This window comes from Mitosporidium daphniae (genome assembly GCF_000760515.2).
Source record: "Mitosporidium daphniae strain UGP3 chromosome Unknown contig-76, whole genome shotgun sequence".
NCBI classification, from domain to species: Eukaryota; Fungi; Microsporidia; genus Mitosporidium; species Mitosporidium daphniae.
Window position 1 is genome coordinate 1 of NW_013546147.1, and position 24,145 is coordinate 24,145.

Genomic DNA, 24,145 nt, shown 5'->3' on the forward strand with positions numbered 1-24,145 from the left:
ACCAATGTGATTGTTTATCAAATGGAAGCTCCCAAAATTTTGAGGGATTTGCCTGTAGACGGTCAATTCTCGTTTCTTCAAGCCAAGTACAATTTGAAAAACGAGGAGATTTTTCTGTACCTTGACCAGGCCCATTGTTTTGGCACTAATGTCGATGTCAACAATCCATCTGCAATTTTCGTGGTTACTTTCTCGGCGCTTGTTTGTAGCAAATATTTTTATAAAGCGCTTTTAAGAGCCCGAAATCTGTTGAATGGAATTTCGCATACAGCTCCGCTTAGTCCTCCAGAAGATCCACGCCACCAGATTAAGATTTTTGTTTCCTCAATCCAGAAAGAGGGCCAAAATATTCTTTCAACGCTAATTGCAAATGGCAACGAAGAATCGCAATCAAAAGACCTCCTTTTTCCCAATGTTATGCTGCTTGATAAAAAGACTGCCTTGAAAACAGTTTTTACTTCTGCTCAGTTGAATCAGCTAGAGAGAGATCATAAAGAGCGAGCTCTTTTACCCTGGCAAGCATTCTTTTCCAGGGCTTTGAAAAGCTTTTGGTTTCCCGTATATTATGCAGAAAACCCAACTCCAAACTGGGACTGGATTCTCAATCTGAAAGATCAAAAATCGATTGATAAGCTTAAATGGATCTTTTTTTCTGAGAGTATCGCAAAATTTAAGATTTTAATTTTTTTAAAAAATAGCAACATAGGGAGCATATTTTTCCGCGACTCTGAAATCTCTTCGATTCCATCAGTTAGCAAAGACTTTGCATGGGATATCGAGACTATTGTTCACTATACCCAAAAGAAAGATGATATTCATGAAACCCTTGAAGATCTAAATGCAGAGGCTTCATGGGCGTATAAACCTTTTGGAGTATCCAATGCGGAACTGCCAAATTTAAAGGTTAGATTTAGAAATGATTTTGCAACAACAGTTGTTGATAGCCTCAATTTAAACGATTCATACACAAAGTACCCGGTGCTTGTTGACATTTTCGAAGGAAAAAAGCTATTCGCCACAATGAAAGATGTTGCTGAAAAGTTGAGAGATACCGCCCATTTCTTCTTCTCGCCTGCACTGATTAACATCTATGATCTGGACGAATTTGACTTGGAAGATATGCTGCACTATCTGGCATACTCTGGTGGTGCCGTTGGTTTTATGAATCTTCTAGATAGCTGTACAAAAGTCGATAGAGATTTGATTTTTAGTTTTATTGCAACTCATGAGCTGATTTTGCAACAATGGGTCTATTTTGCAAGGAAATTTAAAAAAAAATCCTCATTGAGGCTATTGAGGTATATACAAACAAAGTTTAAAGGTAACACCAAGTACGATTTGACAAACATTGCCATAAAAGCCAAAATTTCTGAGGGAAAGCTATTTGTGCTCAAAAAATGTGCAAAGGACTCGAAAAAAGAGCTTGATGTGGATAAATTTAGTTTGAATTTACTTCCTGATGGTGTCAAAGCTTGAAAGGGCGTCAAAGGTTAGGATGATCAAATGGTCTGAGATGGTGAAAAATGGGAACTTTTAATAAATTTTTTATTTGACACGCTCTTTGCGTACATTGACTCTAAAATTAATTCCAATGAACACTATATTTTTAAAAGTAAAATCGGCATTTGACCAATACTTGTAAAGCATGTAGACTGAGAAGGCCACAATTTTAAACACAAAATTTAATCCAAAATCAGAGAACGAGCGAATATTTTTATTGATCCGCATAAATTTCGCCAAGATAATAATATCTTAATAGAAGCCATGCTCCAATTCTTCAAAATCTGGTAGAAGAATGCATCAGCTCAAGTATGCATCAGCTCAAGTATGCATCCAGCTTGTCCAACTTTGATCTTTCCAAAACATTTTTCTAAAGTTGCTAGCGTATATTCAGCTTCCCGTGGGGTTGCTAACAATGTACTTTAAGGTCCAAATTTAAAAGTAAATTCATTCTCCCCCATAAATCCATGACCTTTAGGTGGCACTATTATAACTAATAAATAGCCGGATGTGCTGTTCTTACTAGTAGGTGCCAATATTTACAAGCGATTGTAGGGTTAGGGCAAGTCTATAATAAACTTCAGCCCGAATATTAATGTGGTGCTGCCACATAAAAAGTTTAAATTCAACTAAATTTTATGCTTCCCCGCATCAATGAACGTAGTGGTTCCTTCAAATACCGCCCAGGATCGATTAAAGAAGCGACGCAAGCGTTAGGATTTGGTACTCTTTTGGCAGTTTCTGGGGTTGTATCTATTACGTATTGCACGTGTACGCTATTTAATATCTCCTCCTTTCTGGACTTTAGAATGAAGATGGAATCCCTAATGGGTAAAAGAAATTAAATTTAAAGTATACATAAAAGTTAAAAATTAAACCCCATGCATTTTGCTTTGCATTCTACATTTAATTTTTCAAAATAAATGAGTTTCGGTGGACGTGGTGGCGGTAGCTTTTCACGCGGCTCCAGAGGCGGTAGCAGCCGTGGAGGCGGAAGTTTTGGTGATCATGGTGGAAGAGGTGGGTTCGGTTCCGGCGGTCGTGGTGGCGGAAGCTTTGGCGACCGTGGTGGACGAGGTGGTTCCAGAGGAGGCAGTGGTGGATTTCGCGGATCATCCAGAGGTGCCCCCGATAGGCGCGGAGGCGCTAGAGGGGGTCGTGGAGGTAGCCGCGGAGGACGCCCTGGACTTGGCGCTGGATCTGGAAAAGTTATCATCGAGCCTCATCGTCACTCTGGCGTCTATGTTGCGCGAGGAAAGGAAGATCTTTTAGTGACGAAAAATTTTGCCCCGGGTGAGTCTGTTTATAACGAGAAGAGGATAAGCGTTGAATCTCCTACAAATCCTGGCGAAAAAATTGAATATCGCGTGTGGAATCCGTTCCGATCAAAGCTTGCTGCAGGAATCCTTGGTGGAATTGAAAACATCCACATTTCGCCGGGCTCCAAAGTGCTCTACTTGGGTGCAGCCTCTGGAACCTCTGTCTCTCATGTGTCTGATATTGTTGGACCCACTGGTCTGGTTTATGCAGTCGAGTTTTCGCACCGATCTGGACGCGATCTGATAAATATGGCCAAAAGGCGTATAAATGTCATTCCTATCGTTGAGGATGCTCGCCACCCGCACAAATACAGAATGCTTGTGGGGATGGTCGATACTATTTTTGCAGACGTTGCGCAGCCAGATCAGGCCCGTATTATTGCCCTGAATGCTCATCACTTTCTGAAGAACGGTGGTCATATTGTTATCTCGATAAAGGCAAACTGCATCGATTCGACTGTTGACGCTAGCGTTGTATTTGCCAGAGAAATCAAAAAACTCCAGGAGGAGCGGATCAAGCCTCGGGAGCAACTCACCCTTGAGCCTTATGAACGAGACCATGCATTAGTTGTGGGAGAGTATCGTGCTCAAGCCAAACAGTCTTAATTAAGAAAATAAAGAATATTTGACAATTAATTTTTTAATGAAGCCGTCTCCTCAATGGCACATTGGCCAGATTGGCGATGCACAGGTGTTGCGGCTATTCTCTTTGTTCTCGGAGAGAAATGGGGATTTTCTGGCTGGGTATATCCTTCAAGTGAAGGTAATTTCCGGCCATAATATTAAAGGAAACATCTCTACACGTCTTGCAATACGTCTTTTCGGATGGAATATTCTGTCCACAGAGGGTGCAAGGTACCTATCAACTTGCATCGCCAGTTGTTGGCGTTGTTCCCTGTTTAGCCGCCAATAGTGGTACGGTTGATGAGCTTTTTTGTTCGATCGCAATAATCCAAGCGAATGGCGTTTTCACAGCCATCAATGTTTCCGTTGCCAGTTGCGTTGCCTCTTTTGCTGTGTTGAGCAGGTTTTCAATCCCATCGACGTTTTGGGTTGGTGGCTCTGTTCACGTTTGCGCGTGTGAAAATATGATTGCCACCATCCCTACAATTGGCATTTGTTCGTTGTTTGAGACAAGTGACTGCTTGCAATTCGGCCTTCTTGTATGCAATGTTGCTTTTTTAATTGTAGAGAAACTATAGAACGGAAGGAATTGTGTGGAACTGCATCTTCATCTCAAAGAGCATGCTTGCTGTTATTTGCGACAGAAAAAACTTGCATGGAGAATATGTGTTTTGGATCTCTCTTGTAGATATCTACTTGGGGCACGTGATGGACCATGCTCTTGCTTTGAAATCTTCCACAGACTATCCAACTTTGTTGCAAAAGAGTGTCACAGAAGAGGTACCTTTAGCCCGTCGTTGACCCTAATTCTGCTAGAATGAATTCTTTCTGGTGACAAAGGAGTCAATTTTCCACCTGCTTGTTGAAAGTAATTCAGACGCCAAATATGAGCTTAAGATGCTGAATACAATGCCTCTTTCGTATCCCAATGCGCATCCAAAGCTGATGCTGCAGTATTTGGATTCTATTTTCATTTTAAACGATTCTGGGGATCTCTTTCTATACGAGGCAGGTTATAGTAGGCCTCAGCAACTTGATATTCCCCGTGTCTCTTCATCTACATTTCTGGTGGTAGACACGCTGATCTTTCTTGATGGGGCTGAGTTCATTGTCCTAAATGTATAATATGTCTCGGTAACCATCTAGGGTACGGATTTATCGGTCGTGCATAGGGTCTCCAGAAGTCCCATCATAACTAGCCTAATTCCATTCGATTCTTGTTTGTTTATTGGAGCCTGTGAAGAAGGTGTTAAGCTGATTTCAAATTCTCCGCTCATACTGGTGCCTTCGAACAGTGTTGTTAGTATGGGAGCCTCTCCCTTCTATGGCCTCCATAAGATACCGTTGTTTAATGGAATTGTTCCTGTCTTTTATGTTAAAGATTCGTGTTACAGGTCAGTGGTGATTTCTGTTAATGGTCTGACAGCTTCCATTCGTACCATTATTGAGTCTGCCTCTGCTCCAGTGGCTTTTGGAATAAACACTTGCAATGATGAGTTCTTTTCCTTTGATGTGACATTGTTTCCAAATGAGCCTGTGTTCATGCTTCCTGGACCAGGCGCAATGCTGTTTGTCAACGACATTGGTGGTCTTCTGTACATATTTCAACATAACCAAGTGCCAGCTTTATCTTCTCAGCTTCAAAGTAATCGGCTCCAAAATCCACAGGCCGGATTTGTCATTACCGATGGCAGGTGGATCCATTCTTCGCTTATTGTGATTTGTGGCCACTCTGAACTATACCCATTTGTGATGTTTTTTCGTGTGCATAGTGCGGCAGATGGGCATATCACTTTGGCAATTGAAAACACGCTACTTTTACATGCCGTTTTTGCAAATGAAATGGAATTTCCAATCATTCCAGAAAATATCGTATTTGATCGGTACAGCGACAACATGCAATCCATTAATATGCTGGTTGGCTTCCGATCTCCTGGGGGCTATCTTTTGCAGCTTTCATACTCTCCAAATACCTTGAGCTGGAGTTTTAACTCGGGCCCATTTATGGTCGGCCATGCGAATCTCCCAGTTGAAATTTCGATGGGCGATAGCCTTTCAGATATATTTTGTATCTGCTATGGCGAAAGCATGTGGATCTTGCCAATTTCATCTGTTTCAAACGGTAACGTATTAAGGGAGTCTTTGGAAAAGCCCCCGAATAAGGTTTGCCGTCATATCGGCTCATTTCTTTAGTTGGCATCCAACTTGCACTCCATTGCGATTGTTGAGAATACTTTGGTTTTAGGCGTTTTTGAAAATGACGAGTATAAATTGTTGCTAGCATCAATCGCCAATCCCGTCAACGACCGTGATGCATGGCGACCTCTCTCTAGAAAAGTCAATCGAACTGCTATGGTTCCTTTTACGGCTACCAATGTAATGGCGACATCACATCATATCATGTGGTACAACTGGTATCGGTATGCTTTCCCGTATGTTGATGCGTAGAAAGTCTTTTGAGAAAAAGATCCAATTGCCCGGTGATGGCAGAGTGGTGACTGCTCTGCTTGCTGTCTCATATGAGATTCTTTTTGTCGGATTTTCTGTCTTAAACAAACGAGGGGCCGTGTGCATTTATGAGAACGGCGCGTGTGTCAGTACTTTAGATTTTGATTCCCAAATCATATCGATCACTGCCATTCCAGAAACCCCGCTACATTTCCTGCTACTCGAGGTGAACCAAGTAACGCTGGCAAGGTTTTTAAAACAAGAGGACGCATTTACATTTTCTTTCCTTTCTATCTTCAAAAGCACCCATTCATTGGTTTCGTTGGACATTTTAAAAGGCTTCCCCAAACTAATGCACGTGGCGGTTGCAACACGTGCAAATGGAATCCTAATTCTCGCACTCGACTCGCAGACTTGGCAGTTTTCGGCTTCCAAGTACCGATTTTCCTTTGATGCCAATTTTAGGGAAATTTCAGATATTGGGCCCACGTTGCTTGTCAAATTTATCAACGATCACACGATCCTGCCCATCGAGTCCTTTAGCTCGAAAATTGCCCTCAGATCAACATCAGACAAATGTGCTGATGATGTAGACCTTTATTTTCCAGAACTGATCGCAAGCATCGGGTTGCAGCGTCCGGCCAATGGCTTCCGCTCGAATTCCTTTCTGGTTTCAACTTGGACTGGTTCAATGTACGAAGTCCAATGTGTTAATCTCAATATTTCCACTGCCAACCTTGGCCTTGCTCCAGGCATGGTGCCCCGTTGAGTGCTTTTTGGCTCGTCTATTTATTTGATGCAACAACACTTGCGCTTTATCCTTCGATGCGGCCCGATCCAAATTATTATTGCCAAGCTCACGATTTATTCAGATTATTACTTGCATTGCTCAATACTCGTCTTCGTCATATGGGTCAAGGTCATGATCAAATGATGTCTTTACGGAGGTATATTTAAGGACTAAATAAACTCAAACAAACTTACGTGGCTTTTGTCCCTTCTTGTTAAGGGTGGCCGTAGAGGATTGGACCGGCGCCTTGGATGCGGCAATCCTTTGGTTCAACAGCGTCTGCATTTCACTGGTTACCTTTCGAAGCTGGTTAAGCTCAAGTCCTGCAGAAAGACTACGAATGCATCCTTCAAGGAACAGCTCGTACATCGAACTTTCCTTGAAGCTTCGAATTTTTTCGACAATTGCATTTTGGAATTCAGAGAACTCGTCTCTGGTTTTCGGGCGCGCCTCATCAATCGAATACGACAAGGAATGGCGAGAGGGGGCCAGCTTTGACCCTTGCTGTGGGGCCAGGTTCTCCCGCGGAAGGTTCAAAAGATCATTGGCACATTCAAGGCTGTGAGACTTTTCAATCTCCAGCGCCTCCATGCGCGAAAGTGTTTCCTGGCCATTTAGAAAGCAGCGATTTTACCTTTGACAAGGGGTGGCTTATTGTACATTGGGAAGACACATGCTCGTCAAGCATTTCTTCCCAATCCTCGGTCAAGTTTGAGGGCTCCAGTTGCTGAAATTCAGACTGGCCTATGGGCAAAAGGAGGGAAAGAAATGCAATTGTTACCCTCAATGCTCCACGGATTTTGATTCATGCACAAAAAAGTTTATTTTTTGTAAATTTGAGTCTCCAATTGTGCTTCAAATTTACATCAATTTAATTGCAATGGAGTCTTCATTTAATCATCCTGCTCATCAGGGCTTGTCTTCTATGCATTCTCCATTTTCGCCATATTCGTCCGCATATAAGCCATCGTCGACAGTAATGCGTTTGTTTTTATCTCCTACCTTAGCAATCGTTCAAGGAATTTATTAATTCGGCATTTGGGAAGAAAGGGAACTCGCCTCCTGTATCATTGCCGCTATCAGTACTCCCGGGCCTGCTACGTTCTTTGCAAGATAAATTTTCTTCCTTTTACATAAAGAATGAAGACATTTCTCAAATACAGAATATTTCGCTCTCATTTCCGACCATGGAAATAACTTTAGAAGAGTTTTATTCGCTTCTTAGGAATGTTGATAATTGGATATCTAAACGATACTCAAACAGCTCTTCAAAGGACAAATCCGTTCTCCATAATATTTGCTCGTCTCCACATAGGACGCAACACCCATTTTCACTTGGAATCGTCACGCCGACGAGCTCGTTGCCTACCGTTCCTACTGCAGATACCGACGACGAATTGTCATTTAAAACGCCAAAATTTGACAAAAAAGACCTGTCCACATTGCTTGGCGATTCTTCAAAGTTCTCAAAAGTAGGTTTTGGGCGGAAATTGATTTTAGAATTCTATCCACAAAGAGCTTCYAGACAATCTTCGAAACAACAAGGATGCGCTTTTGGATAAGCTGATTCAAAAGGCTGCACATGAAAAGCTATCTCTGCTCCAAAGAATTGACCGCTTGGAAGAGAAATATACGGAAAATATAAAAGGCCAAGAGAGCATCATTCTGGATTTGAAGAAATCAAATGATCTGATCATGGACGAGCTCAAGACCTCCAAAGCCCTCTATGACAACCAATTGTCATTGAGCAAAAGGGTACCACGAATTTATCCAACTTCCCTAGCTTGAGGAGACGCTTCATACTTTAAAGTATCACCCGTCAATGGAATCCAATGGTGTGCCATCGACAAAGCCCGATTCAAGTAAAATTAATTCGCCATCAATTTAGCTTTTTTAAAAGAGGAAGCCGAGCCAGGCCAATCAGAGCAAAGCAATTTACAGGTAGGTTAAGTTTCTCGTTGATTTAGAATGTGGAAATCGATATTTTCCCTCGAAACGCTCAAGAAGCACATACAGCGACCACAAATATGCAAACAAAGACCAAAAACGCTCCAGATTGCAAAGAAAACGAGCCAAGCCTTAACATGCTTTCTGATTCTGAACCGATCCTTTCAGACACTCCGAAGAGGATGGCCAGGACTGAGGACGATATGCTGCCTTTTGTTAAGCCTATTCTTGATTTCCATCAATATTCACCAAATGGAATGCAGGAAGGGTATGAATCGGATAACTCTTCCATTCTTGAAGGCGAAGGTGAGAAAATTGTTGTAATGGAAACGCTCTATATGACATCTCCAATTCGGATGAGCGACTTGGATGCTTGTCAGGATCTCCCCAAAACCAGTGCTTTGGATGCATCTCATATAGACGAGTCGCCTTTCATTCAAAAAAATGGCGAGCCAGCGACTTTGGATTTCCAAAAAACTGCGAAAGAAGATGCTATTTTTTCTCCGGAAGCCGAATTGACAAAACAAAGCGATCACTTGCTATCTTCCGACTCTTCGTATCCAGAGTCTAGCTCGATATCGTGCCCGGAAGATTCTCTGGATGAGTGCAAAATACTATCCCCGCCCTTTGTATGCACCGAGACTCCACCTACTATCGTCGATGAACACGAGAATGCAGCGGCAGGTCAAAGGGAAGCTTCAATTGAAAAAGAAGCTTCAATTCAAAACGAAGATACCGATCTTTCCAAAATATTTGATGGAAATACAGACGCCGGGATTTTAAATGCAGATGATTACAAATCCTTTTTTGCAAAGCTAGCAGAATGGGAAGAAAAGCACAGGGAAACAAACGAGGAAATCCTCTCCTCTGTAAGAAATAAGAGATTTTCTCCAAGAACCTCAAAACTGTATTCCGTTGATTCTATAATGACACCGGTGGCACCCAAGCAAGAAATATTGACAGAAACTACACCCATCGAAAAAGATACTACTAGCCTTTTTGTCGCCAATGGCGAGCAATTAGTGCTGTTCTCGTCATTGGCGACAAAGGGTCCAGACGCCATCATGCCTATTTCCGAGCAAGAGCAGAGCTATGTTGAAAAATTGTACTCTGTAGGAGCCCGTATAAAGTCACTATCTCTATCCGCTCCAGAACGAAAATTCATGATGCACGAGCTTGTCAGTAATGAATCGGAAGCTTTGGCTGCCAATGACGGCCGAAAACAAGATGACACCTCGTCAACCCTGACATTTTTGCGTATTTTTCTTGTCTGGCTGGTAACCCTGATATTTTGTACAATTGTTATCGAAAATTATAGAGAATATTATTTACAAATGAGTGTTTATTCCTACCCGCCCGCCTGATTTTGAATATTAATAAATTTTGTGTTAATTTGGACACCTTTTATGCTAAATTTAAACAATTTGTCGTAAATTGGTGTATTTTATTTCATTTGTCGTACTGTTTCAATATTCAAATGGCCGCACAATGCACGGCTTATTGTCATGTTTTCATATCCTCTCGTTCAGAACGGCATTTCTTCGTCGCAGTCTCAGTCTCATATCGATAAGGGTATAACATACTGGGCCTTTCCATCAAAAAAACCCCATTGGCCCTTATCTCATCAAATGTTTGGGTTCTTCCTAAGACGGCTCTATTCGCCCTTAGGAAATTCTTTTCTAAGCCCCTCGGAGCATGATGGTCCATGTATGATGCACAATGGGCCGCTATTTAATGCATTCCAATTATTGCAGGATAAGGTCGAAGTAAGCGGTTATGCTATTTTTACCTATAGCTTGAGCACAAGGTGACCACTTGTAGCCGCAATTCTCACGTCGCTACAGATTGCCATGGCACCACTGAAGCGCTTTCTTCGTCTTCTTGTGTTGTTGAAAATCCATATTTTGAGGGAGATGAAGAAGTAATTGGACGTCCAAACATTGTTGCTCCTCCGAAACAAGAAAAGAAATCTTCCATCAATTCGGAATTGTCCATTTCTCACGTCACGATAAGCTCCCTGATTTTGGTTGTAATTTTATATTTTATTGCCGTGGAGCAAGCAAAACTTGGCATGGATATTCCGCCCGTTTAAATTAGCAAATAAATAAACAAACGAACAAACGAACAAATGAACAACACGTCAACGCGCAGATTTCAAGGCATCCTGTATTTGAGCCAATTGCTCCGCTCGTCTTCGGGCGCATAGGGTTTCAATAAACTCATCAAGCAATGAACCTCCAAGAAAAGAATCTATGCCATAGACGGATTTTGGGATCCGATGATCCGTTATCCGATCAGCAGCATAGTTATATGTTCTTATTTTCTCGTGCCGACCGCCAGTGCCAATCTATTTGTACAAGAGGGGAGGGGGCATTTCTTACAAATTCTTTCCGCATCGACTGCTGGTTGGAGTGCATTTTCTCAGCCTTTGCTTTGATAATACGTCCTTTGAGGATCTCTAGAGCCTTTACCTTGTTATCAAACTGGGATCTAGACTCCTGGCAAGTAACGACAGTTCCGGTCGGTATATGGGTCAATCTGACTGCGCTATTAGTGGTGTTTGCATGCTGCCCCCCTGGGCCACTGGATCGATAGACATCAACCTTCAGCTCTTTTTCGCTGATTTCCTAAGAAAAACCGAAAAAGGTTACTAGTTCTTCAGATCCGGCTTCAGAGCCGTTGAATACGGCTACAGTTGCCGTACTTGTATGCATCCTTCCACAGCTGTCGGTAACTGGGACCCTTTGAACACGATGCACACYCCCTTCAAATTTTAGCTTGTTAAAGGCACCCGGGCCAATAACAGAGGCACAGCCTTCGCGGAGGCCCGTCGAAGATTCCTCTTGCGAGTTAGAAAGCGGTTTGAATGTCCAGCCTTGCAGCTGGGCATATTTTTGGTACATTATCCACAGCTCCAAAGTAAACAAAGATGCTTCCGTGCCACCTGTGCCTGCTCTGATCTCCAGAATGGCATTGGATGGCGAGGAGGGGTCGTCAGCGTCGTCATTGAAAGCTTGATTTTTCAAAAACAAGCTTGTGAGATTACTTTCCAACTCATTTAGCTTGGCCGTTAACATTTCAATTTCCTCAAGAAGAAGTATTTTGAATTCTTCAGAATGAGTAGCGGCGTTTTTCCGCTCGCATTGTAGAATATCTTTCTCCTATATGTTCAAAAGGACAAGAATACCTTTTGGAGCTTTGTCCAATCCTCAAAACACCTCGAAAATGGAGATATTTCGGCTATACGTGCGTATATTTCACCGCAATCTTCCAAATTTGTATTTTTACTTAGCATCTTGTGCTCCTTGTGGAAGCGACAAGCTACGGTCCACAGAGCGGAAAACTTTCCCTCTTCACACAGCTTGTTTTCTTGCTGCGACAGCTCAAATATGAAAGAAGGAAGTTCTATTGCTTTCCTTTTCAAAGCATAAAATCTAGACTTTCCCCAAACCGAAAGCGGTGAAATCAGCCACATCGCAAGTACTGCAATAAAGTGGAAATTTTTATGTAATTTTTAAATTAAATCGTCGTCAATGTCCCACGTGGTGGACTTTTTTCTTTGATCGGTTCCTCGGTATTGGTAATCGGTGGCTTCTCTTTGGCCATTGCTTTGATTTTGATATCCAATGGATTCTCCTCTTCGGATCCCTTGGCGAGAATCAGTGAAACGAGAATTGCTGAACCTATCTCTTCCAAAATCATTGCGGTAATTCGCTCCCCCCCTGTTGTAGTTAGGGCTTGAAAAGCCCGCTCCTCTGGAGGTATTTCTCATTGATCCATATGAAACGGTGGCACGAGAATTGGATATCCTGTCATTAGATAGTTCCGGTATTTGATGAACTGCAAATATCTCGCCATTTTCGCCTACTTCTGGAAGCTCGTTTTGGATAAGAATATTCTTTCCAATCTCAAGAGGTACATCAAAAAGAAGGCTTTTTCGATCGGCACTCAATTTTCGCAACGAAATTTGAGACAATATTTTTGGAACCGAAATTGCAGCTTCCAAGGAAGAGACAAGCTCCTCAACATTATTTAGAGCTCGCTTTGGAGAGTACTGAAGCGTGATATATCCTTTTTCCCCCGTCAAAGCAGATCTGTTGATTTTAAAGGATGCAGGAAAGGATCTGTGGAGGAGAGCAGCCAGCGAAAGGATGGCATCTTTTTGAGATGCGGGATTTGATTCCAGAAATCCAGCTACAACAGCACTCATGGAATTCTTTTCTTCTACGGAGACCCCTTTGATGATTTGAGAAAAAGTATCCTTATCTTTGATGACCAGGGAGCGGCCAACGGCCAGTGCTTGGCGAGAAAATTTAAATCCAGCAATCTTTTCAATCTCCGCTAGGTCCGATAGATTCTCTTCGGGATTGTAGATCAAGACATTGACACCGCCCTTTCCTGCACGAGCGGTTCTTCCAGAACGATGGATAAAAGTCTCAACCATTGGCGGCGGGTTTAGTTGGATAACAACATCAACATCGGCGATATCCAACCCTCTTGCTGCTACATCAGTAGCAACAAGGACATTGACGCGTCCAGTTTTAAAGTCATCCAGGGTGTCGTTGCGTTGATTTTGTGAAAGATCTCCATGAAGAGCCCCGCAAATAGGCCTGATATTTCCTGTGTATCCTGAAAATAGACCAGAGGCAAGGTGAGATACTTGCCTTTTGGTGTCACAGAAAATTAGCGCCTTCATTGGAACAACAGAAGACGATGGACAAAACGTCGTGAGCACTTCAGTGACAAAGGGCACCAAGTCTTCTCCCCGATATGCAAGAGCGACCTGCCTAATGTTTTCACTGGTGCGGATCGTTGTTTCACCGACAGCATCGACGTAAATCTTGTGGGGCCGCTTAAAGTATGACTTTGCAGTGGAAGTGACCCATTCTGGGACGGTTGCACTAAATAAAAGCATTTGTGGAAATTGGTTTCCCGATGAACTGACTCCAGATTGAACGTTTGATAAAATGCTCTCCAACGATGCTTTGAAGCCGAGATCCAGCATAAAGTCCGCCTCGTCGAGTACAATAAAGTCCAAATCACCGAGCTGCAAGGCTCCTCGTTCATAAAGGTCAAGAAGCCTTCCCGGCGTGCCGATCACAATATCGACACCACGAGAGAGAATTTCCAGCTGGGGATTGATATTGATTCCGCCATAACAGACACAAGAATAGACGCTATGCGGCGAAAATTCCTTAACAGCCAATGAGATTTGAGTTGCAAGCTCTCTAGTCGGTGCAATGATCAGTGCTTTTGGTTTGGAACGGCCTGTTTTTCGATCTTGCTTTTCTGCTGCAATCTTTGAAATAATTGGAAGAGCAAAAGCGAGGGTTTTCCCTGTTCCGGTGCGAGCTCTAGCAAGCACATCGCTGCCATCTAGAATTTCTGCCCATACCGAAGCCTGGATGGGGAAAAGATTTTTTATGCCCTTTTTCAAAAAGTTGGCACGCGATTCGGCCGGCATTTCAAACGCTTCCACCGACGTCTCCGACAGCGAAGAAGTGGGATCAATGTATTTGTATGGAAGGCCGTGCTTAAGCGGAAGGCCAGCCGATGCGATGGCAAGTGATGAGAAATGCATTCGCCATCTTTTCTGGCCGAAAATCTTGGCACTGGGCTGGAATCGAGGTCGGCAGAATGTGGGACGCATCAGTTAAAATTCATTTGCGATTGTGCGGATTATGTTTATTAAATTTTATTCTTCAGATTTAAGAGTAGCACATAAAACGAAGCTATTTCTCCAATAAAGAGGCAAGGGAAATAAGGGGCGCCTATACAGGCTGCCGACAGGTTGATAAATCTGTAGACAAGAGAATCCTGAAATGTGATGACGACTTTAGAAAGAACATATGCCCCATGCCGCTTAAAATAACGCTATTTTTAGATAGCGATGGGGAGGAGAGAACCTCAATTGCGCTTTGAGAAAGAGAACAAGACGGGTCAATGTATCTGAATGGCAGCTTTGAGATCGAATGTTTTTTTGTGGAACAGACATACCTTCGAACCCAATCCTTTGCCGTAAACGGACGAAAACGAGAAGATGAACCAAACGACGGCCGATGCATGCAATTTGGATTGCTAAGCAAAGCAATTAAAATTTAATTTAATTTGATTTGATTTGTATCAAACTTATCACTTCAAGTCAGACTTGGCCACTCCATTTGAGGCCGAATAAATTGTCAATCTTGGCCACAAAAGCTGTTCTAACCCTGTAATCCAGGAGGGCGTATGTATTTTTCCGATTTATTTGCACCACCCAATTATGGGATGCTTTCCGGCCGACCATGTTTCAAGTCTTTTTCAATCATTTTGACCGCAATGGGATGGTAGGTTGATCGATTCTTTGCGAAGATTTGATTGGCCGCGTTGAAATCAATTGAGGCTAGCGCTCTATGGAGAAAATGGGGCTCAAATTACCTGTAAACTGGTCTCAAATATTTCATTCTGCCGTTGCGGGCCAAAAACGCCTCAACCTCATTTAAATCGACTATTAATCCACAAGACAACGAAAGGCAAAGCCAAGAATAGAAAATTTCGACATTTGTAACATCATGTAGCGAATATGAAGAATAAATGGCCCTCAGCGTAGAAAAGGTCAGCTTTTCTTTGTGCTGCAACGAAAGCACATTAAAAAACGACACTAGAAATAGGAATAATTAATTGCAAGGCAACCTTTTTGCCACACCGTAAGCAAGCAATATTCGGCAGCGGTGGTGGGGATTTTGTTTGTATCTTCCAGCACCCTAAAGACTTAATAACAACATCAACTTTCCAATCAGCACAAGCACGCTATCCCTCATGCTGGTGTCGTAATTGGGAATCTTAGGGGGCATTCCATGTCCGTGCAACCAGGCTTCCCAATCAACAGTGTCAAATGTTCCACATGGAAAGGACGAAATTAAATGCTGGAGCCATTCGTCAGTGGAAATGGATCTGGTTGCAAAGTGTTTCAAATATTTTTGCATGTAGGATAAAAAGGCATCTTGCCCGACAATAGTCTCCAAGTAAAATAAAAGAGTGTGCCCTTTTTCGTAGGGGACTCTGGAAAACGCGTCATCTGGATCTTTTCCATTAGAAAGGTCGACAACCAATCTGGTCCATGGCGATGGATCGCATTTTCGGCGGTACTCTTCGACATCTGCGGCGAGCTCTTCCAATCCGAGGAGAGCAGAAAAATGTCTATACTTTTCATCATAGATTTGGGACAAGATTTTTCTTTCAAGAAACATCGTCCAGCCCTCGTTCAGCCAAAAATGCTCCCAAGAGCAAGACGTAACGCTATTCCCTGTCCAGCTATGGCAAATTTCATGGATAACGACATCAACCAACGACCTAAAGAAAACCCCAAAGCGCTAACTTGTCTCCTGCCAAAAGAGAGGGTGTTACAAAAGTTAAACATGGATTCTCCATTCCCCCGAAAGGAAATCCAGGCGGCAATACCAGAATGTTATAATCTGTCCACATGTAGGGCGACCCGGCCACCTTCTCAGCAAGTTGCAAAAACGTCTCCGTATCGGAGAACTCTTTTGCAGCAATTTGTACCTGCACCGGCTCTCCATATACAGTCGATCTTGGTCCGATACAAATTCCATCGATATTCCCAATTGCAAACGCAAACAAATAGCTCTACCGCAAGCAAAAATAAAAATCGAGTTACTGGAATCGGAATGGGCTGGGAAAACTCAAATACGCGATCAGAGGGCGATGCCTTTCTTTGGGCGGACATAACCGCCTTCATTCCCGGGCATTCTGTTAAATCAATGACTGCAGAGTAGCTGCACTTGAAGCTGGGAGAATCAAGACAGGGGAAAAGCGATCTGGCATGAATGGCTTGCAATTGCGTATAAACGTAGGGATGCGACTTTGAAAATGTTTGCAAAGGTAGTAGCCATTGAATAGCGCTGCAACGGGCATCCGTTTTCCAAGTTATTTCGATACGGAACTCATTTTCGGCACATAGCAATTTCGGAATCTCAACCTGCAAATATTGAGAACACATGTCACACGATGCATTTTCATTTTCCTTGATGGAATACTAAGGACACGTTTAGCTTTTCAACCATCTAACCTTCAGCTTCTGAGAGTTTCTGGCATCGACTACGGAATCAATAAGCAGGTCATGGACATCAAGAGAAAAAAAACACGAGTCCCCGCAAGTGGATGCTGTCGTGCTTAAAGCATAGATGCCCTTGCATGCAAGCACTTGGTCTTGAAAGTTTGGGGTGATCACAAAATGTTGATGTCTTAACTCGACAGGCCTATCTTCAACGGGGAGAATGCATGACGTGGGGTCAAGTTTGTACATCTTCATCAACAGATCAAAATTATGCCCCAATAAATTACCATGCAAATTTGAGGGTTTAATTCAGACTCAAAGTTTGGCCTACACACTAGACACACGGGGAGGGCCAGTCACAACATATTAAAAAAAGTTTATTGGTTTATGCATAGACAGAACCAAGATCAGCATCGCCAGAATCTGTAATTGAAAGACAACCGACTCTGAAGAATTTTCCACACGCAGTTCCCAAATCAATGTTGCCTAATGCATAAATACGTAAAGCTCTTACTTCCATTGAAATGGTGCACATGTGTCTGCGAAAGCATAGCATAGTATTCTATCTCGGACTTGCGAAGAGGTGGGCAGTTTGAGGCAAGAATGATGAGCTTCGATTTTCCTTGACGAATAGACTTGAGTGTAGAGCTGTATCCAAGAGACGCCTTTCCGCTTTTCATCACAAGAGCAAGCTTGGAGTTGATGGACTCTAGGGACCGCTTGGACTTTTTATCAGCAGTCATTCGATAGAAACAGAAAAAAATATTGTTTACCCTTGATGCAAAAAGCGAAATTTTATATTTAATTTACAGAAATTTATAGGTAGGGTTGGCCTTGAAGTTCAAATAGGCCTCCTCATTGAAAAAGGATATTTCGGTCTCATTTTGAATCGGAAACTCGGACAAGCATCTCGTTCCGGGGCCCATCAGCAAGGTATCGTCGGAATCCAGATTTATCGCCAAGTTTTGGGACTTTGTGCCATGTGGCTGGTAATATATTTTCAAAGTATCCAAAGTGGTCTTTAAAAAGCATTTCGAATAAATTGGATGCTTGCAAATTTCTAATGTTAACAAAAAGTGCATGTACCCTTTTCAATGTAACCTTTAAGGTCATCGACAGTAGCACTGCCACTTTCAAACAGAGTGTCAAAATCTTTGATAATCAAATGAAAGATTGTCCGAAACTCGAACGACTTGATCAGCCGAATTGTCACCAACATTTTAAAAACTTTATTAAACTGATCACAAATTGATATGTCGCGGTGTTTTAATAATTTTAATGTCATCTGTGTTGGATCAACTGAGGGAATATACAACCATTGTATGTGATACGGGAGACATAAATGGTTCGACACAATTGATCATATAACTTTAGCTATCACTAAATTCAAACCGCAGGATGCCACCACAAACCCAACGCTAATTCTGGCCTCTTCTCAGCAGCCAGAGTACGCTCATTTGATTACGGACGCCGTTGAATTTTCGCTTGCAAAAAAGTCCCCTCGGTTGGTGATCTAATTTGTAGATGCAAAAATGAGGTCGAAAAAATGCATTGGGCGCTTGACAAGTTGGTAGGTGGGAGTTTTGAATACCCTTTTAGATTGTAAATTTTGGCGCCGAAATACTAAAAATCATCCCAGGAAGGGTCTCCACTGAAGTTGACGCAAGGTAGTGCATCTGCCGTTATTTTGCCAGATTATCTTTCGATACGCAGGGGACCATCGAGAAGGCTAGAAGACTAATCGGGTTGTATGAGAATGAAATGAAAATCCCGCGAGCAAGGATCCTAATCAAGATAGCCGCCACGTGGGAAGGAATCGAGGCTGCAAAAATGCTGGAAAAAGAAGGGATACACTGTAACCTGACCCTTTTATTTGGATTTCCACAAGCAGTTTGCTGTGCGGAAGCCGGTGTTACACTGATATCGCCATTTGTTGGTCGTATCTATGACTGGTATGTGAAGGAGACCGGAAAATCCTACTCCCACGCAGAAGACCCCGGGGTGGAATCAGTGAAACGAATTTACAATTACTACAAGTTCTTCTCCTACAAGACAACAGTGATGGGGGCCTCGTTTAGAAACATCGGTCAAGTGCTTGAGCTTGCAGGTTGCGATGCTTTAACGGTCTCCCCGACGCTTCTATCACAGTTGCAAGCCGATTGTAAAACCAGAATCGAAAGAAAAATGTTCAATTCTGCTCCTGAGCACTTGAAACTTCATCGGGTTTCGTTCGATGAGAAGGGATTCCGATTTGCAATGAATGAAGATCAAATGGCAACAGAAAAGCTTTCAGAGGGGATCAGAAAATTTTCAGAGGACGCTGCCAAGCTCGAGGCGCTTTTGCTTGCCAGATTCTAGCTAATAAAATTTACGTCGGCCTAGCGATTTCGGTTGCGCTCGAAAACTCTTTCAAATACTTGGATGGATTTTTTCCTTTCAAACAACGGTTGTAATTTCTTTTATTCAGAGACTTTCTATTCTTTATGTTATTCTTCACTTTCAAAGGGCTCCTTCGATGCTTGGCAAGGGATGAACTATTTGGGCCCGCTCTTGGCCCTAATGGATGCAGATAGCTCAGGTACAAGCTTAAAGATATCGCCCACGAGCCAGTAGTCAGATATTGAAAATATTGAGGCCTCTGGATCCTTATTAATGGAGACAATCACTTTGCTGTCTTTCATTCCAGCTACATGTTGAATGGCTCCCGAAATCCCGACGGCAATGTAAAGATCTGGGGCCACAATCTTGCCAGTTTGTCCGACCTGGTGTTCGTTGGCAATAAACCCGCTATCGACGGCCGCTCTGGAGGCACCAACTATTTAAAGTCATTATTGACCGTTGCCGTCGTACTTGCACCGCCCAAAGCGTCGGCTAATTCGAAAATAACTTCTTGAAAGAGCTGTGCTGAGCCTAGAGCCCTGCCGCCAGACACAACTATTTTTGCATCTGCCAACTCGGGTCTTTTCTTGGATGCAGGATCGCAATTAGATTTTTTGCTTAATAAAACAGAGCGAAAATCTATTCACATGAGGCTCTGCAAAGATAAACCTTTTGATTTCAATAGATTTTCATGGTCTACATATTCGGGCGGAGAGAATGTAGCATTCTTTTCTTCATCTACACCTGGAAAAGAAGAAGATCTTATTGTGATTAATTTAATAGGATCCAAAGAGCGCACTTTACAAAAGGCATTTCCTATGCAATATAAAGGCACCAAGAAATCACCTGCGAAAATGGGCCTCACAAAGACATTATCCGATTCGATCTTAATCACATCTGTGACCGGGGCTATGTCGATCATTGCAGCAAGACGAGGAACGAACGAACGAGTGATGGACGAGTTTGAGGCAATAAAATGTGTGACATCTCCCAATCGGCTTATTAAAGAGGACAATGATTCAGAAAGGGGTTCAGGCAGAGATTGTCCTTCGCCACTAATCGAATAATGAATTTTTCTCAAATGATTGCCGAGATCCTTGCTGTTTTCCTTGAATTTGGATAAGGATTCTGGAGAATCAAAGAGTGCGATTCCTTCGGCCAAAGATGAACTTATCGATTTTGAAGCAAATATGGCATTTATATTTGAGGAATCAGGGGCTCCCTTATTATGCGAGAGCCATACCAACTTTGTGGCATAGCCTCTCAATGACGAGATACCGAACCGTTGTCGCATTTGGGCAAAAAACCAGCTAGGAAACACTCATCAAGTGATAAATTTTCGATTGTTGTTTAATTTTATTTTACAATTAACCATCCTCACCAAATTCTTTTGTAAATTCAAGATGCTTTTCTATGTCTGCAAATGAAACAGAGGCCTTTACTCTGCCAAGCGATTTCAAAAAGTCGTCCATCACCAGCTGTGGCTCCATTAACTGGCCTGAATTGAGCAAGGTCCAGTTCATTTCAATTGCTCCCGGCTCTCCCGCTAAACAAGGTGTCATCATGTCTTTAGCGGATGATTTCAAAGGAGAAGAGGAAGAATCTGCATTGAATGGTTTAAAATGTGTCGCCATTTGTATTTTTCTTATAGGCTGCATGAGTGCGTCTCGAATCAACACATTGATATCCGATCCAGAAAACCCTTCCGAAAGCACGGCCAACTGCTTCAAATCTTGATGGGATAGAGCTGCCTCCTCTCCTATTCCTTCGACAAACATTTTATATCGGGCAAGTGGGTGCGGAAGCGGAATATATATCCGTTTTTCGAACCGCCGCCGTATTGCCGGATCCAATTGCCACGGTGTGTTTGTTGCTCCCAGGACAAGGATTCCTTTATCATCAGTGCCGACACCTACACCATAATAATCACACCTTGACAGTCTACCTTGCATTTGGACGAGAAATTCTGTCTTCACCCTTCTGGATGCTTCACTCTCGCCATCTGTTCTAGATCCGCATAAAGAGTCTATTTCATCGATGAATATGATTGACGGTCTCGACTCTCTGGCCATCTCAAAGAGAGACTTGACGAGCCTAAATTAAACAAATCAAGTCAAATTAAATACTTTTCACTCTCTCCCAGCCATTTAGATAACAGATCAGATGACGAGACAGTTATGAAGGTTGTATTGCTTTCCGTTGCAACTGCTTTAGCTAGAAATGATTTTCCGGTTCCAGGGGGCTATTGGTAATTTGATTGAAAAGTACGCCATACAAAAGAATCCCGCGCCAAGGCTTTCTTTTTCCAGAAAACAATTGAGGGAATTTGATGGGAAGGATCACTGCTTCTTTTAAGGCTTCCTTAGCACTTTCCAGCCCAATAACGTCTTCCCATTTAACATTTGGATTTTCCTTTAATATTGCGCTTTGTAAATTACTTTTCAGCTTGTCGGAGGCGTCCGAGGAATTTGTGAGGGAAACTGAATTTGACCTGAAGAATGACATTGAAACATAATGGTACATACACTGATGGCTTTGTAGAAGAAGATTGAGATAGGTGCAGCTTTATTTTTTCCGCCCTCTGTAAATAATCTTCCATTTTAATTCTAAGTTGCTCCTTTATTTTCTCGTTCTTTTCATCTACAATAAATATGCCCGCTTCCCATACACTTTATCGCTGCAAGGAAATGCTCCAAGCTTCGTTGGTATAAGTTAAGAGCCTCCTCATAATTATGGGCGAGATCCTCATCGGTTGCCCTTTTAATAAATTCTATAGCTTTCTAAAGGTGATGACCATATGGGCACCTTGAGGAATTTGTCATTGTTCATGTTGTAAAATTTAGGGAACAAATACGGAATAAATTTGGAATAAATTGGACCAAAATTTTAATTTCCTTTCACTTATTACACCCTGGCCATAAAATCGGGACAAAGTTATTTTTTTTTTAGGGGTCGATAATTTCGAGAAACCTAATATTTTGTGAACCTATTCCATGGCCATTATCAAACCAGCTCCCATTCCGTCTCGCAAATTTGTGATTGATTGCACCAAGCCCGTTAACGATGGTGTTTTTGATGTTGCTTTATTCGAAAAGTTTCTCCATGACCGCATTAAGGTGCACGGAAAAACAGGAAATCTTGACCATATCGTCAATGTTTCTCGCTCTGGAGCCGTTGTGACCATCAGCGTACAGAACATCGAGTTTTCCAAGCGCTACCTCAAATATCTGTCAAAAAAATTCCTGAAAAAGAATTCCCTCAAGGATTGGCTTCGTGTAGTTTCTCTTGACAAGGCTACCTACCAGCTGAGATACTACAACATCAATGCTGATGCTGCAGAGGAGTCTTCTGATGAAGAATAGTTTCGTTAATAATAAATGGTCGTTTATTTTTAAACTTTAAATTAAACTTTGCCTTAAGTCTTTCATATTGGCGCCAATTTTTATGGATCGCTTCATGGCCCCCCTGTTCGATTATGATAGTCATCGCAAAGGTCCCAGCACACCGGTGAGAAGATCTATTCGGATAGCGAAACAATTGCAATCTGGCGAGGAATTGGATTTGCTCTCAAAATTGGAGGAAGAGGATGGCGAGGGGCTACCTCCGAATCATCATGCCAAGCCAAAGGGATTGACTACGAAAAGCAGCCTTCGATGGCCGTTTTCATCTTACTCTGCGCCTGCAGATGAATCTTTCCCCGGAACACCAACAAGAGTGGCGACATTTCCGTTCTCCACTCAATCGCAGCCTGCTAGAGAACTCTCTATTAGAGCTTTGGATTTTGAAAATACCAATGTCATTTCGAAGGAAAAAGTAATGTCAAGTGCTACCGAACACAGACATGAAAACAACAATGTATTTGAAAATTCTTCTTCATCGCTTTCTGATTCTTCATCTTTTTCAGAGAAATCCTCCTCCTCAGATAGCATGATTTTTTTGAAGACCCCGAAGGTCCCTTTCAATCTTTGGTTGAGGAGATCGTTTTCGCAGTTTTCTTCATATTTGGCTTGGCCTTACAATGTTTCGCTAAGATTTAAGCCACTGATGGTCCTTTTCATAATAGCGCTCATTTTGCTGCTATCGATTAGGCATTTGTATAAGGGAAGAAGCAGGATATCATACGATTTTCCTGTCGATTTGAATGGAATCAAATTTACAGAACACTTTGAAAAGCCAATAACACCACCGCAACCATCGTCATCATTTTCATCAGCATCCTCCTCCTTGACTTATAATGAGTTGCTTGCAAGGACTCAAGAATTAGAAAGGATAGTCACAGCCGTCGTTCAGCAGCAACATCAATTTACGGAAAGGTTTTTCCCACTTGCTGAAAACTACAAAGCCTCTTATGATCAACTAGACAAAATACAATCCGAGTTTCTCACGGTCCAAGATAAATTTGAAGCCATGTCTTCAAAGCTTAATTTGCTTGATAGAGATATCGTAAGTCGCTCCGAGTTTGAGCTGAAGCTTTCCAGCTTGGTTTCTCAATTCAATGTAGCGCTTCTGAATACTTCACAAGCAACCTCTGAAATGTTTTCAGAGCTCAAGAGCCAAATACCAACGCAAGATATTCCCGATACAAATCGCCACCATCTTCGTGATCACAGCCACGAGCAGCCGGCCCAGCCCGATTATGCCTTGTATAGTTTAGGAGCGAAGCCATTATTTATCCACTCCTCAGATACGCTTCATGTGCTAAATAGCTTCATTAGTAGGCATTTTGGCGTTGGCGTGATTGGGAAGGCACATTTTTATGCACTGCTTCCTGGGGTTGTCCCAGGGAATTGCTGGTGCTTTAATGGAAATCGGGGAAATTTTTCTTTTTCCATTCCAAGGGCAATTGCTCCATCCTCTTTTTCAATTGACCATCCATCCTCAGCTACGCTCGCCAATCGCTCTTCGGCCCCGCGAAAAATCGAATTGTGGGCCTCTTCTGATGTAGATCTTGAGAGTACTGATAACATCTTTGTTCGTCTTTTCAGAAAGATCTCCAGAGCTTCTTCAACAGATCCGTGGGATTCTTTCCTTGGTGCGTTTGAATACGACATTGATGGGCTTTCTACGCAGACATTTGCCATT

General features: G+C 42.5%; 14 protein-coding genes across 14 annotated transcripts; 7 read left to right on the forward strand and 7 right to left on the reverse strand.

Moving 5' to 3' along the window:
* Nucleotides 1-21: 21 nt before the first annotated feature.
* On the forward strand, nucleotides 22-1,476 carry DI09_76p10 (uncharacterized protein; the record flags this gene model as incomplete). Its single annotated transcript, XM_013381314.1, has 1 exon — nucleotides 22-1,476. The coding sequence occupies one exon, from the start codon at nucleotides 22-24 to the stop codon at nucleotides 1,474-1,476; it is 1,455 nt and encodes a 484-aa protein (XP_013236768.1).
* Nucleotides 1,477-2,423: 947 nt separating this feature from the next.
* On the forward strand, nucleotides 2,424-3,425 carry DI09_76p20 (uncharacterized protein; the record flags this gene model as incomplete). Its single annotated transcript, XM_013381315.1, has 1 exon — nucleotides 2,424-3,425. One exon carries the CDS (start codon nucleotides 2,424-2,426, stop codon nucleotides 3,423-3,425), a length of 1,002 nt encoding a protein of 333 aa, XP_013236769.1.
* A 37-nt stretch (nucleotides 3,426-3,462) lies between these two features.
* On the forward strand, nucleotides 3,463-6,660 carry DI09_76p30 (uncharacterized protein; the record flags this gene model as incomplete). Its single annotated transcript, XM_013381316.1, has 7 exons — nucleotides 3,463-3,582; nucleotides 3,665-3,982; nucleotides 4,062-4,223; nucleotides 4,260-4,514; nucleotides 4,590-5,570; nucleotides 5,637-5,879; nucleotides 5,911-6,660. The coding sequence occupies 7 exons, from the start codon at nucleotides 3,463-3,465 to the stop codon at nucleotides 6,658-6,660; spliced, it is 2,829 nt and encodes a 942-aa protein (XP_013236770.1).
* A 201-nt stretch (nucleotides 6,661-6,861) lies between these two features.
* Nucleotides 6,862-7,272, reverse strand: DI09_76p40 (subunit J of eukaryotic translation initiation factor 3; the record flags this gene model as incomplete). Its single annotated transcript, XM_013381317.1, has 1 exon — nucleotides 6,862-7,272. One exon carries the CDS (start codon nucleotides 7,270-7,272, stop codon nucleotides 6,862-6,864), a length of 411 nt encoding a protein of 136 aa, XP_013236771.1.
* A 596-nt stretch (nucleotides 7,273-7,868) lies between these two features.
* DI09_76p50 (uncharacterized protein) lies at nucleotides 7,869-10,720 on the forward strand (the record flags this gene model as incomplete). Its single annotated transcript, XM_013381318.1, has 4 exons — nucleotides 7,869-8,153; nucleotides 8,227-8,436; nucleotides 8,649-9,905; nucleotides 10,424-10,720. 4 exons carry the CDS (start codon nucleotides 7,869-7,871, stop codon nucleotides 10,718-10,720), a joined length of 2,049 nt encoding a protein of 682 aa, XP_013236772.1.
* Nucleotides 10,721-11,255: 535 nt separating this feature from the next.
* DI09_76p60 (peptide chain release factor 1) lies at nucleotides 11,256-12,103 on the reverse strand (the record flags this gene model as incomplete). The annotated part of the gene is made up of 2 exons (XM_013381319.1): nucleotides 11,256-11,690; nucleotides 11,816-12,103. The coding sequence occupies 2 exons, from the start codon at nucleotides 12,101-12,103 to the stop codon at nucleotides 11,256-11,258; spliced, it is 723 nt and encodes a 240-aa protein (XP_013236773.1).
* Nucleotides 12,104-12,142: 39 nt separating this feature from the next.
* Nucleotides 12,143-14,209, reverse strand: DI09_76p70 (DEAD/DEAH box helicase; the record flags this gene model as incomplete). Its single annotated transcript, XM_013381320.1, has 1 exon — nucleotides 12,143-14,209. One exon carries the CDS (start codon nucleotides 14,207-14,209, stop codon nucleotides 12,143-12,145), a length of 2,067 nt encoding a protein of 688 aa, XP_013236774.1.
* A 1,162-nt stretch (nucleotides 14,210-15,371) lies between these two features.
* DI09_76p80 (uncharacterized protein) lies at nucleotides 15,372-16,933 on the reverse strand (the record flags this gene model as incomplete). The annotated part of the gene is made up of 4 exons (XM_013381321.1): nucleotides 15,372-15,960; nucleotides 15,986-16,254; nucleotides 16,319-16,663; nucleotides 16,697-16,933. 4 exons carry the CDS (start codon nucleotides 16,931-16,933, stop codon nucleotides 15,372-15,374), a joined length of 1,440 nt encoding a protein of 479 aa, XP_013236775.1.
* Nucleotides 16,934-17,069: 136 nt separating this feature from the next.
* DI09_76p90 (60S ribosomal protein L30) lies at nucleotides 17,070-17,903 on the reverse strand (the record flags this gene model as incomplete). The annotated part of the gene is made up of 4 exons (XM_013381322.1): nucleotides 17,070-17,170; nucleotides 17,199-17,458; nucleotides 17,495-17,744; nucleotides 17,771-17,903. 4 exons carry the CDS (start codon nucleotides 17,901-17,903, stop codon nucleotides 17,070-17,072), a joined length of 744 nt encoding a protein of 247 aa, XP_013236776.1.
* Nucleotides 17,904-17,937: 34 nt separating this feature from the next.
* DI09_76p100 (transaldolase) lies at nucleotides 17,938-19,042 on the forward strand (the record flags this gene model as incomplete). Its single annotated transcript, XM_013381309.1, has 3 exons — nucleotides 17,938-18,004; nucleotides 18,059-18,188; nucleotides 18,379-19,042. 3 exons carry the CDS (start codon nucleotides 17,938-17,940, stop codon nucleotides 19,040-19,042), a joined length of 861 nt encoding a protein of 286 aa, XP_013236763.1.
* Nucleotides 19,043-19,218: 176 nt separating this feature from the next.
* Nucleotides 19,219-20,357, reverse strand: DI09_76p110 (alpha subunit of electron transfer flavoprotein; the record flags this gene model as incomplete). Its single annotated transcript, XM_013381310.1, has 3 exons — nucleotides 19,219-19,499; nucleotides 19,535-19,702; nucleotides 19,808-20,357. The coding sequence occupies 3 exons, from the start codon at nucleotides 20,355-20,357 to the stop codon at nucleotides 19,219-19,221; spliced, it is 999 nt and encodes a 332-aa protein (XP_013236764.1).
* Nucleotides 20,358-20,430: 73 nt separating this feature from the next.
* Nucleotides 20,431-21,568, reverse strand: DI09_76p120 (vacuolar protein sorting-associated protein 4; the record flags this gene model as incomplete). Its single annotated transcript, XM_013381311.1, has 2 exons — nucleotides 20,431-21,157; nucleotides 21,339-21,568. The coding sequence occupies 2 exons, from the start codon at nucleotides 21,566-21,568 to the stop codon at nucleotides 20,431-20,433; spliced, it is 957 nt and encodes a 318-aa protein (XP_013236765.1).
* A 488-nt stretch (nucleotides 21,569-22,056) lies between these two features.
* On the forward strand, nucleotides 22,057-22,425 carry DI09_76p130 (60S ribosomal protein L22; the record flags this gene model as incomplete). Its single annotated transcript, XM_013381312.1, has 1 exon — nucleotides 22,057-22,425. The coding sequence occupies one exon, from the start codon at nucleotides 22,057-22,059 to the stop codon at nucleotides 22,423-22,425; it is 369 nt and encodes a 122-aa protein (XP_013236766.1).
* Nucleotides 22,426-22,519: 94 nt separating this feature from the next.
* Nucleotides 22,520-24,145, forward strand: DI09_76p140 (Sad1/UNC-like C-terminal domain-containing protein; the record flags this gene model as incomplete). Its single annotated transcript, XM_013381313.1, has 1 exon — nucleotides 22,520-24,145. A coding segment is annotated over one exon (1,626 nt), but the record flags the coding sequence as incomplete, so codon positions are not given.